General features: G+C 49.0%; 3 protein-coding genes across 3 annotated transcripts; all 3 read right to left on the bottom strand.

Moving 5' to 3' along the window:
• Nucleotides 1-542: 542 nt before the first annotated feature.
• Nucleotides 543-1,810, bottom strand: BO85DRAFT_466971 (putative acyl-CoA:6-aminopenicillanic-acid-acyltransferase; the record flags this gene model as incomplete). The annotated part of the gene is made up of 4 exons (XM_025662161.1): nt 1,740-1,810; nt 1,261-1,665; nt 1,170-1,182; nt 543-1,114 (listed from the first exon to the last, which is right to left on the bottom strand). Exons 1-4 carry the CDS (start codon nt 1,794-1,796, stop codon nt 543-545), a joined length of 1,047 nt encoding a protein of 348 aa, XP_025518378.1. The 5' UTR covers nt 1,797-1,810.
• Nucleotides 1,811-5,152: 3,342 nt separating this feature from the next.
• Nucleotides 5,153-6,179, bottom strand: BO85DRAFT_415851 (intradiol ring-cleavage dioxygenase; the record flags this gene model as incomplete). The annotated part of the gene is made up of 2 exons (XM_025657713.1): nt 5,153-5,496; nt 5,552-6,179. 2 exons carry the CDS (start codon nt 6,177-6,179, stop codon nt 5,153-5,155), a joined length of 972 nt encoding a protein of 323 aa, XP_025518377.1.
• A 971-nt stretch (nt 6,180-7,150) lies between these two features.
• Nucleotides 7,151-8,378, bottom strand: BO85DRAFT_447012 (ankyrin repeat-containing protein). The gene has a single exon (XM_025659626.1). The coding sequence runs from the start codon at nt 8,342-8,344 to the stop codon at nt 7,274-7,276; it is 1,071 nt and encodes a 356-aa protein (XP_025518376.1). The 5' UTR covers nt 8,345-8,378; the 3' UTR covers nt 7,151-7,273.
• Nucleotides 8,379-12,823: the final 4,445 nt, after the last annotated feature.

The raw sequence follows: 12,823 nt of genomic DNA, 5'->3' as shown, positions 1-12,823 counted from the left end.
CGTTTCCCCTGGATTCTGGGAGACTTATATACCCCTAGGAAGGCTGCAACCATCTCTTCGTTCACTGCAAGACACAGTGAATCATCCCAGTGATTAGCTCGACAACATCATCACTGTGTGTAACAAGAATAACACGGTTCAGGCGAGTAAGAAGTGATATTATGTTCAAGGGCAGTGATTCGGTGTCGAGCCGCGGGCCCCGGCGAAGGGGCCCCGTCCAGGATGTGACCAACTGTGACCTAGGGTTGCAGCCTGGGATAATTGTAGAACACAAAGATCTATATAGATGGTTGGAATGCTAGATGAAGCTGAGCGGGAGAAGGGTGATCTTATATAGAGGAGAATGGGTGTTGAATTAACTGAACAGTGGAGGATCCTCCCGATTCTGCGAATGCAAGTTCCGTAGGTATTCCCAAGAGATCGGGATATTCCACAGTATTGACAGACATTAACTATGGCGGCCTTGCGAATACAGGACCATCACTCAAAGTTCACTTCCATATTCAGTCCTCTTTCCCTTCCCGATTGGGAATTGCATTCAATCACTGGAAGGGCAGCTTCAGTAGGTCACTCTCCTCTCCGGAACCCGGTCGTCCAATGACCACCTCTGCGCCCAGCGTCTCCGGTTCCAGACGCATGACAATATTAAAGAGTGTCGACGACCGTGAGATTGGAGGCCTAGCCACGTCTTCCTGACAGGAGATTGACTGGGGGGCGTTGTAAGTATCAGAGAATACTCTTTCCCTGAGTACTTGCCCAATAATGGCATCCTCTTCAAGCACTTTATCCCTAATTAGCTCCCGGGTCAGTTCCCGGGCCCGTGCCAATCGGATCGGCGAGCCAGTCAACCATGGTGGCTCGTAGACAAGTCGATTCTCTAAAAAGTGATTTGTGTGTGCTACCATACCATACTCGTCCGGCTGAAGATGTACATCACCCAGGGGAGACAGCTCCAATCCCAGCGAGCCTTTACTATCAGCAATCAAGATGTGCTGGCTAGATCCCACACCTCCGAGGGACTCTAGCGTCTGCACTGCCTCATCGACCGAAGTACTTTCCAGACAGAGCCGCAGAGCAACGTGAATGGGTATCTTGGATGGAACACAAGGATGGGCTCGGATAGCGTTGAGACAAGTCCCAACACAGGCACTGTTGAAAGCCGATTTTACCCACGATGCCAGCCTACTGCACATTTAATGACGGACATTCAACCGGAAAAGTGACGACGTGCATCCGGACCCTACATGAGAAGTGACTCACCTCAGTGACCATGTGAATGGTTGGTTTACCAGGCTGTTCAATCCTCATGAGCGCGATGTTTTTCCGTATCGTAGTGGTGAAATCCCAGTTCTGGGCAAGAATACGACAGTGCTCGTTCCTCTTCCATGAAAGGCTGGTGCAGCCATCTGTGAACTTGCCAAAAGTTAATTCACTCCGACAGTTCAGGGCCACAATGTCGAGCACATCCACCCCTGCACCCTCTGCAATGCCCTCCATTTCTTGGTAGAGGTGGGGGGTGGCGCGTTGAATCGTGACCGCGAATTGGTCTGCTTGCCGCCTGACTGCATCCCAGGACAAATTACAGTTCACCTGGAACATCTCTTCATAGATGGTGATTTGGCTGCTAATCTGCGGCCGAAGGTGGGAGCCATGATGGAAACCGATCTGCAGGCATTACGAGAGACTGAGTTACCAGGTTCAAGCGGTGGAAAGGCACAGGGGGTTTTGCTAGGACCTACCTCTCTTGAGGTGCCGGTGAGTACCAGTTTGGGCGGCTCTTCAACTTTGGAATACATTTTGGGCAGATTGGCTGATGTTACACTAGCAGGAGCTGAAGTTTACGAGAAACTGGAAGGCTTGATGGATGGGGGCGGACAAGCCTCTTTTGTGAGAGTCCGTCTTATCTACACAGCGGGGTTGAATTGATAGGCTTATCGGCTAACAATGATGCTGCGGGGAAGGGGCGATCCTGCCATTTACCTCGGAGATTTGACCGTTGACCACTTACGACGGGGATACCAACTATGGCATTGTCAAAGGTGCCTGCTCAAAGAGATCAATATCTAAACAGCTGGGGGTCTGCTTCGATCTCCACTACATAGCTCATCTGCTCCACCTGTCCGCCCCACTTGTCCGTTTGTCAGGTGGTTCCTTCGACCGTTGGAACTATCCCTTCCCACCGAGCTTTCAACCATACTACTTGATTGATTTTATTTTATTCTATTTCTTACTCAAGTTGGTAAGTAATGCAGTACTAACGTCCGTCTGCATGACCACTCAGAGAAATGAATTTGTTAGGCCGTTCACATGGGGATCAGTCAAGTAAGCATCGATCTAGCCTATCACTGCCGAAACTTGAGACAAACTAATAACGAGCTCACTAATCAAGAAAAAAAAAAATGTCTCAGTGGGCGTGCTATTGCAGAGAGGAATAACTAATTCTGCTGCACAAACTCCTTTCGTTGTGTAAGCAGTCCGATGCAAGATAGGCCCGAGGGTCACATCTAAACTCCATAAAATCGAATCATTCTAGACCTTCCATACGCTGATCCCGCAAAGCCACTAGCTCCGAATCCCGGCCGGAGAGATAGAGCATACTCGACTATGGAAATCCTTTTGTGCCTGAAGTGAGATTTCCGTGTAGTCAGATGGCCATGGTGTTCTGAACTGCAGGCTGAAGCCAACTTCCAACCACATTGGCCACCTCCGCGTCACTAACGTTAGAAGTCCCCCATTCTAGCACGAAAGCTGACCTGAATTTCGCTTCGTCGGATTTCGCTCGATCCGGGTTTAGAATGGCCTGGGTCCCGCCCTGCTCTTGTGCCACCAACTCCAAGCTGCATCGGAATCTGCTCTAGTCTAGACCAACAGGAATTTGGATAAACACCCTTATCACAATGACCCAGCCCAGCTCCGATGACCGAGAAGCATTACTCGGGAAACTCCCGCGGTTTCCTCCGTTCGTCATCCACAGGGATCACAGCCGTGAGAAAGATACTGGACACGTCAGGACCGTCAACCCTGCAGCTGCATAGACTCCCGGAAGATGTCCCACAAGCTACACCAACCAGAAGGTAGTAGCCTTAAGCGACCATCCGTAGGCAACCAGTCGTCTGTCTCCATTCCCGACTCCTGACTGTTTCAAAAACAACAAGGTAGTGATTGGGTAGTACCAGCCTTTGCCTCCTCTTCTTCCCGCGTGGTCTCCGACCACCACCTCATCCAAATCCGAACCCGCCTTCTTGAGGATCAAAAATAAATTCGAAGACATATTTTCGACCATTTTTCTTGGCACTGACTTTCACAGGATCCGATACCCTGCAGACTCACAGACCCTCTTCTTCTATTGATTGGACGGGCCCTTGGGTTGAAGGTAAAGACACACGCTAAGCCATATACAAGCTACGGTAGTATCCACTTAGCTTACAATGACACGAGGGGGATCATCCGCCGGTGACAAATAACTCAGGTAGGTGCTAGCAACCCCATTCAACTGGTATAATTTAGGCATGATGGGGAGATGATAGACAGTCCTTGCGATATTCTTCTTCAGTGTACTAGTAGTAGGCTGCCAGAATATGAAAATGCGATGATGATAAGCCTAGCACTACACTACTTGATAAATGAATATAGTAAGTAGATAGATGGAATCGAGTTTGTACTACAAAAACCCATAAGAAGAAAGTTTACGATGAATGCTTACACCCCACACAAAACCCCATTCAGCAACGGGCTGGCTAATGCGTAGCCCGTCCAAATCTAGTATTTGGTGGACGGGACGAAAGTCAGCAGCTGAGCCGGAAACCTTTAAAAAAGTACCAAAAAAGTACTACCTGACACCGTCACATCGTATACCCACTCTAAGACTAACGTAGTTCCTGCTATGTTTTGTGTGACGTGAGGATGGCTATCTAGCCGCCCCGGCACGCTGATAGAGCAACTTGGGGGGTACATTTGTACTAAAAGCTTATGCATATGCAGGGTAGGACTTGGCCAATCAGTTGACGTATAATCAATTAAAGTAATGGCAAAAGGACCCAACTAAGGCAGACAGACTTGCCTTGTAAATGGAGGCTGAGCATCTTGCTCAAACTTCCCTGAATGATACTGCAGCTCTAGATGCTACCCTCTGTGATGAGCGGGTCTATAGTATCTGGGGAGTATGCCGATGGCGCCTCGCCAGCCAGTCAGTCCGGTCAGAGTTTTCTAGTGCAGACATTGTAGGACGGATGGGTTGGGTGAATACTGGCCACGAAGGAGTCCAAGGTCTACTTAGTAGTTCGGTTCGTGTGACCGGAACCAAGTTCCCTTCGCCGCCGAACCAATCGATTTCGTCAAGTATATGAGTTTGCTGGGATGTCGTAGGCGAGAAAACCAGGGTATTGTCATTTTCTTCTGTATGAGGTTTGAGGCTGCGCAGTTTCCAGATTGAGTTAGTAGGCTACGGAGAGGCCAGCTGATTATAGATTATTTTTTTGTAGAATTACTCAAAGGGAAAAGAGAGGTTCTTGATTCCTCACCGCCGCAATTTGGCTGGGCCATTGGATGTCTGTGCTTGTGAGGTGACATCTGACCTACTACTGAAGTATCAAGCTAACGACTCAACTGCTTCATCGCTTCGATGGCGGCTATGTTGAGGTTGGGCTAATCAATTGGCTAGCGGAGATGTGCGGCCGTGCAGCCGTGAGGTTTTGCCTGTCCAATGAGGGGTGGTGGAGTGGAAATAACGCCTGGGACTGGAATACATCCTGGACAGTGTATGTCTTTCTCTGATTGGGTAGGGTAGCGAGCCCTAGTACTGTAGGAAAGGGAATGGATGCAGGTGAGGTGGGTGAGGAGTTGATCGGCCTAAGCTTTAGTTGGATTTCAGGTAAAGTTTGTGTTTAGACTACTGATTTGGGATATAGGAGGGAGGGTATTTTGGTGGTATGGTATGTATGGTATGGTATGATTGAGCAGCGAATTCCTCTCTAAGGACTCGGTGTCATGCTATTCTCGGTTTTTCTGCCTTTCTAGCTAGGTTGTGTCTTTCATTCTATCTTGTAGCTTCTTGTCCATCTTTTTGAGACCAATAGGGGTAAAGGTCCCGTCTATATCTATCTGAGAATATCTATGCTGACTCTATCGACCTATACACAAAGCTCACATCGGTCTATTTACTGAACGTCTCGATCGCCGTCGTGTCCACACCAATAGTGATATATCCGATCAACCCCTTGGACAGATCGTCCTCATCTACAGGAACAACAGACACAACCGGGTTATATCCACCCTCCAAATCCTCAGGGAATACCGTGTCTTCAGAATTCGTGGTCCGGTTGATCTGCGTATGAGACACATAAGGCTCCATACTCATAATCTTTTGTTCAAGCTCCTCCTCAAAGTACAGCTGGCCAGTGCTGACGGTGTTACTGGCGATGATGGTACCATTTTCGCGAACAGTCCAGTCGGTATGGACTTGGGCGTGGATGTGGATGGCACGCTCAACGTAGAAGCCTACATTACGTATAAATTAGTACATGTACCTATATTGGCAGTGAAAATGACTTACCTGGGAATATAGTCTTCATCTCCATAACGCCGTCCTCGTTCGTCGGCCACATACCGCGCAGCCAGGTGGTATCGTCCGTGTGCAGGTCCGTGACACCCATGTCATAATCGGTAACGTTCAACTCAGAGAGGAGTGTTTCGAAGGGGGTGTTGGGGGAAAGGCCCGTGAATGAGGAGTAGGAGCCCGTTGCGTTGCAGTGCCACAAGTCGAGGAGGGCGTTGGGCAACGGATCACATGTGGCCATGTCCAGGACTCCTATGTCGAGCCAGAGGGGCACACCTGGCTGGTCTTCGGCCATGTCTTGACGAAGGGTCTGGGAGCGAGGCCAGACATAGGGACCGCGGGTGACCTCTGGGGTGAGCACGCAAGTGTTGTTCTGGATAGTCTCGTAGTAGGGAGCCTCGGTGACTATCTCGAACGTGGTATTGTGGCCGGATCCCTCCCAACGCTTCTGCATTGCTCGCTTAGCAATGCGGCGCTGGTTAAAGCTTCCAACATGGCTGGCGCATCGCTTGGCCATTTCACTGCGCCGCTGAATCTCTGCACGGGGAAGGATGTCGTGTGGGCCAGGATGGGCAACTGCTGTGCCCGCCACGAGGAGAGTAAAAATGAGCTTGGGGAAGTGCATCTTAAGAAATGATTCTAGTGGAGAGGTTTTGTTGGTCTGAGCGATGTTGTTGACCGAGAAAGAGGAGGAATAGGTGGCTTTATATAGACGCCTCTTGACTCGCTTCGCAGAGTCAATGAGAGCAGATGACGATTTGAATTCCTCTCATTGCTCTCGTCAACGCTGCTCGCTATCGAAATGTGGACCGTAGTAGCCATCACATAGAGCACACTTGCTTGGCAATTTGCCAAACTTCACTGGACGCTCCGTTTGATACCGACTTCTTGGCCATATAAACGGGGTAAGATGTCGCCATTACCTTGGCATCTATATACCAGGAAGGTATAGATCACCAGGGCAGTCTCTTATCTTCACCGAATGTCAAAGCTGCATTGAAAGCCACCTGTCTTGGCTCTTCTCCCGTCGGGAAGCAGAAGTCTTGGCTTGAGACATTACACAATCATCGTAAACCGATATTGCAAATCAGGACTGGTGGTGAGAACAAGTAATGTGGAACAAGTCTCATGGCTAGGCTGCACAATAAAAGGGTCAAGATTATTGGAGGATCCAGGGGGCTCTAAACTGATCGGCGCGCTGTTTGGACATACTAATTATTGTGGATCTTTCAAAGATCCCGCTGAATCAGCAGTATCTCGGACTCTTCTGCGGATGAAGCTGCCAAGAGTGGAGAATAAAGAGTCGGGACCATGGGGAACGGAGTTTTCGGCGATGGCGGAAGCTGTATTGATGTTGTAGATGTGGGTAGGATAGCAACCATGGTCTGGAATTGTCTGAGTAAGCGGGAATATAAACGGCAAAGACAACATTGTAATCCTTTGGCAGTATTCCCGTTGTAGTATATGCCAGCTTTTGCTTTCTATGCGCGGTTAAGGCAGGAATTTGCGTGTCGTCATCTCTTTAGGTCGTTAAGGTGAGACACAATTCTCGAAGGGAGATAGATGGATACCATAGCTGTGCGGAAAGACTCACAGTTCTACGGTCCACTAATCAGTTTCAGTCACTAACAGTATTCATCGAATGGCCCCTTTCTAGAATGTAGAGAATGGGATGTTTCATTAGACATATGCTCGAGGTGCCAGCGAACCTCATCAGTCTCAATCCGCCATGAACCACTCAGGCAGACCCTGTGAGAAGCTAGAATGATATAACTTCAGCTCAGGCTTAGTCCCATCCCCTTCTTCTTTATCCAATTCTCCCCTCAACTCCCACGGATAGTAAACGCGAGCGCCCCTTGAGTTTAACAAACTGGCTATATATTCATGGCCTTTGCTTAGCGCCACTTGATACGCGGCAGCACCACATAGATCAGCCCGGGCACCATGCCTCAGCAGGAACTCCATCATTGATGCATCTCCCCGCTGTGCAGCCAGTTTCATGGAGCTGTCACAATCCGTCGCTCCTCCCTGCATCAGCATAAGCACGATGTCTCGTCTCCCATCTGCAACAGCTCGATATAAGGGTGATGGATGATATCGATCTGGCTCCGCCCCTCGGTCCAACAAGATCTCCACGAGCTTTTCATTGCCGCACTGGACGGCCAGGAAAAGCGGTGGAACAGGTGGTGGAGGGATTTCCAGTAACATGTGCCAGCCAGAGATGTATTTAGCAATTCGACGAGGACCGCGATAAAAGTTCGGCTGTGCACCGCGGTCCAGAAGCAGAACCATCATATCCTTTTGTCCGGCTCGAATACTTGCAAGTAGTGCGTTCTGTACCACGAGAATATCCTTGGTACTGTACCTCGCTGCGCGTAGGGGATGACGTGCAATATCAGCCCAGCTGAACAAATGGATCATGTGCTCATCACCACTATCCACTGACTCCTCTGACTCGATGAGATCGCAGTCATAATCATGATTGGGGTCGATTCTTCCTTCCCTGGAGAGCCATTCCCAATCACGTTCGGAGGGTGCCTGACGACGAGGTTTGCCTACAGCGGCTTTGAGTCCGTCAAGGAGTCTGCCAGCTAGGTATAGGTCACCGCTTTCTGCAACAGATTTTAGAGCGGAAGCATGAAAGTAGCGACTGTTGTAGTCATAGAGAACATCCCTAAGGAGGCAATAGAAACGACGGTTAGTTCTCACAAGTGCGTAAATGTCCCGTTGACGGCGAAGGAAGGAGACAATGGTGAGGATAGTCTCATTTGGGAGATGAGTGAGGTGCATTGAGTCAGAGGCAACCTAAGCTTGGGGCTGTTCGTAAGGTGGTATGATTTTCAGGATAGTGGAGAGGGACAAGCGCTTATCTATGTTCAGCTGGAGACTAGCAACTAGTAGTTCACCCTTTACCAAAATAGGCATGTATGCGGGGTGGACGCATGAAGGCCTCACACAAGATAAGACTGAACAGGTACTTCCTGTCGCACCCAAGCAGCATGATGCTATACCAACACTCCTGTTTCATTTCTATCAGGCTGACTGCCAACATTGACCCTACTCGAACCGAATCATATGACAATTTCTCTGTGGAGCTTTCGGTCATCAACCGTGTGCTTGATCAAGTTCTAGAAAGTGAGAGGCGTGCCATCAGCTATGATAGTTTAGAGTATGATACTGCTAGACTAGGTATAATAGAAATATCACCAATATTTTAGGTAATTAGGGCTTCAATTTCTCTTAAAAAACCTAAGTCAATCGATCCTATCTCCTCTGACAGATGAACCCTGCCAAATTAATCAGACTAATCTCTCTAGCGGCAACACAATCAACTAACGTATCAGACCCAGTTGGCTTCAATACGGCCTGGTTGTGCAAACAAACAGCGAGACAACTTCTGTGATAATTTTCTATCGCTCCTGAGTGGCTTTAGACAGATCCTCAATTTTGGGACCATCAACAATCGCTATAATGAACAGCTGGCCTCGGCATTGTCTCCACGATCCAACCTGTTGATAAGAGCTAAGCTCCAAGTGAAGTTCGCTCAGACGACTGGCTGTAATGGCGACTAGTAAACCAGCTTTGCCACAGATGGAGTACACGATCGTCAAGAAACCCAAGCTAGCTCGGAGCCATTTGATCAGTTATTGGCACTGGTCGAAGTTGAACATTGCAGTGCGGAATTAGGAAGGCCAACATCTTGTGTTGTATAGTTTTCTTCTCACCAGCGTAACCATTCCAGCGGTGATACGCAGGTTCTATGCACAAAAGTCCTAAACCTTATGGCTTCATCATACGTGAATATGGAAAAGTCCATTCTGCTTCATTTCCCGTTTCTGCTGATTCATAAACTTCAGTCCTTGAAAGCTTATGTCCGAAGTCAAGAATAGAGAATATTTGTAAGCCGGATCAATGGGAAGGCTTTAATGAACGTTCGAATACCAATCATATGCCCGTCATAGCTCCTTCCATTCTTGATTCATCCTCAGAAACTTCCTCCACGACCCTACGAGCTTCACTTCTCTTCGGCTCTCCGACTCGCCAACATTATCAACATAGGACTGATAGCCTAAGACTCGTCAGAGTTCATAAGCAAATTGACAGCCTATGATTTGCAGGAAAAATTCAGCAATATCTTTTCGATTGAGTCACTGTCAGTCTCTGGTGGTGATACTTCGCCTGGCCAGAGACCTTGCGTTGACTGAAACATGACTTGCAGATCAGCCATTGATTGCTTTTCTGTTCGAGACCTAGGTCGAAACCAGTCGCCACATTGTTAACCCTCTGGCTATTACAGGCCAACACTTCGTCCGAGGCCTTATCTCCGAATGCAGCATATCAAATACCCCAAGGCAGCAGTAGCTCTGTAAGGAGCGGGCTCTTCTGGTGAGATTCTCAACATGTGCGTGGTACAAGGCAGCAGCTTGGGCCACCACTACACCTGGCGGGAATGGATAGCTGTGTAACGCAGAAAAGCCATTGTCAACGATTCAATCCGACAACTGCATCATTGTGAGACCCTGACATGTCCCTTAATGCTCTGGTCTCATACTGGGAGGCGATTCCTTCCATGGCAAGTCTTGCTGTGTCGTGCGTTCGACTGGGTCAAGATGTAAACTACTAGGGAGGCCACGTCGATAATGTCCCCAGAAACAGAAGCAAGACTAGGACACCATGTTTCAGGAATGGCCGCTCTCTTTGCACAAGGACTGGTCTTCGCATGTTTCATTGCCTGTCGCCTGTAGCCCAAAGGTGCAACAAGCCAGCTGCAGTGACGGTCGGGCAGTTATTGGTAGTCATGATGCTTATGCATCAAGAACTTGAGATTGGCAGTGAAGAACAGTCGACACATCGGATAGCCAATGTGTCTACTTTCGCGGCCCTACAGGCTGTCAACCGCTTGGAGAATTGGACATGGATGGCAGTCGTGATCATAAGTACCTGAAAGTGTCAATTTGGTGAGTTCTGATTGATAGTAGGTCTGAAGGCATTCGTTCTTACACTTCCTCGATGCCATGCTATCGGCCTTGCATAGGTCAGTTCAATCGCAGCGGAAAGTGGCCTGCAGTGTCCGTATGACGGCATTCGTGGCTTCAATATTTGAAATTCGCCAGACATTTAGAGTTTCCAGCAGGTTCTACTTCTATATTCTGGAAGCCATGCTCCAACACTCATTTGTGTCACACTCGATATATGGTCTGCCGCCCGAATCGCCCTACTACAATGTCAGACACGGGAAGCTAGAACCGGCTCTGTGCAATGATAGCTAAGGATCGTATTCTGTTCCCGAGACAAGCTACCTACAGTTCTCGTCAAGCTTCTTTCATACTCCGACCACGACATTTGGTCCCGAGGCCTAATCATTCCAGCTTTATAGTGTCCTCTAGATGTGCAAGATTATAAGGTCTTGCAAATGCACGCAACAGAAGCCCCGATAAGGCAACTTCTTGTTGCCGATCTCTGGTTACGCCGATTGTATCGGATATATTGGGGCGTGGGGGTTTCTATGCAATACCTTCGGATCAGTAGCTGTCGGCGACACGGCAGTGCATGCTGTCTCCCTTACAGTCATGAAGGTAGTTTTGTTTACCGGTTTTGGAGACAGAAATCAGCCAACTCATAGCTTGCCAGCAGTTTGTTCTGTTCTCCTACAAGCACATCCCGGCCATTTGTTGAGCAGGCGACCAGACCGGTGTCGCAGTGTTGCTGGCCACCTTTTCTTTACTTTCGCCAATACGACGCTCTTGGCAGTATTGGGCGCCACAACGCATAGGCTGTATGGCGCGGATGCTGCTACTCTCCCTTCACGACGGCACAAGGCCTGTCCAGGCTTACTTGATCATCATTCGCGATGAACAGCCATGGTCGTATGATCCCAAAGGCGTGAATCGCATACTGCTCGGCACGGTCAGAAGTAAAGTCAGAGAAAAGGCCTGGGCTTCTGACTACAACAAAAGGCTAATTAACATGGTGCAGATCTTTTACAGAAGCCGGTGTCAGACAATTCGAGGAGCGAAACCCACCATCCAAGCGCCGATTGACAGAATAGTTTCGACTTAAAGTTCTTATTTGAGCATAGCTTCTTCAGTAACACCACAGATCTGGCCTCACCTTGTGTATACAACAAGCACTTTTAGAGCCTCTACCGTTTCTCTAACTTAACCCCAGGCTATCATCATATATGCCACATTCACAAAGTCACATGCCACACTTATGCTTATGTGCATCACGTTCATCTGTTCAGTCTGGACAGTCCGATCTGGGCAAGCATCCAGGATCAACCGCACGTCACAATTAACTGAGCAACAAAAAATGTACATGATTGCCAACAGGGCCAAGCGGCGCAAGCTCCCTGGTTTTTAGCCCTCATATACTTCCAGATGTTATTGCACTGTGCCGGCAAGGAGCCCGTTGGCAGCACCGATCCGCATGATCAACAGGCACGGATGGGGGCATGAACCATGCATCTGGGTGCAGGGAAAGGGATGCCGGTTTCAGGTCCATCGGGGCCAACGGCGTCGGGATAATCGAGTAGCGTTAGCCGCCTTTTTTTCGACAAGCGGACCCAATACTGCTAAAGTCCGCACTGCCTGCTTTTACTTAAAAGGAAAATAAATTGGTGATACTCCATCTCTGCACCGATCATGTACCCTTGCGTTTGCGCTCAGATTCTGAAGCCCGTCATTCCCACGGAGCGTCACACAAACAACACACCCAGCGGCTACTTGCATACCCTCGGAAGGAGCCACGAATCGGGGATTATTAGGGGAAACAAGATGTCAGACAGTCCCTAGAGGCGACGAAGGAGTTGCCTTCCAAGACGCGGGTATCCCAGGTGAAATTTTGCGATTCCGTTGGCGACAGCGGCGCAGTCCCTTGGCAACGTTCAAAATCTCTTTCGTGGCAAAGGGGTAGATGGAGTCATAATGGATGGGTGCATTTTAATCACCTATTTGTGGAAAGTGCCGGTTGCTTAGGGTTTCGCCTCTCAGGGGCGAGCATCTTCTCCCTCTTCGGCAGCCTTTGATGTCCTTGCTTGGGTGTAACAAAACGGGACGCATGGCCTCGGGTGCGGTCGCGGCACGGTCAACTGTCAGTAGTGTTCATGTGTGTTTGCATGTCACTACATATGCAAGCACCATACCAGAAACAGGGTCTAAGGATTGCCGTTGTCAGTGCGGCCTGGACTGCGTCTGGTACCTCGATACTCACCGACCTCTGCTGGAACCAACAGAGTACCCAGACAAAATTAGAAAGGGAAGAAAGTTC

The sequence above is a fragment of the Aspergillus piperis genome (assembly GCF_003184755.1).
Source record: "Aspergillus piperis CBS 112811 unplaced genomic scaffold BO85scaffold_4, whole genome shotgun sequence".
In the NCBI taxonomy this organism is placed as follows: Eukaryota; Fungi; Ascomycota; class Eurotiomycetes; order Eurotiales; family Aspergillaceae; genus Aspergillus; species Aspergillus piperis.
This window is presented reverse-complemented; position numbering and strand designations above follow the sequence as displayed.

What these genes read in the sequence shown, in the direction of transcription:
- BO85DRAFT_447012 (XM_025659626.1), bottom strand. Translation starts at nt 8,344, where the DNA reads ATGCACCTCACTCATCTCCCAAATGAGACTATCCTCACCATTGTCTCC.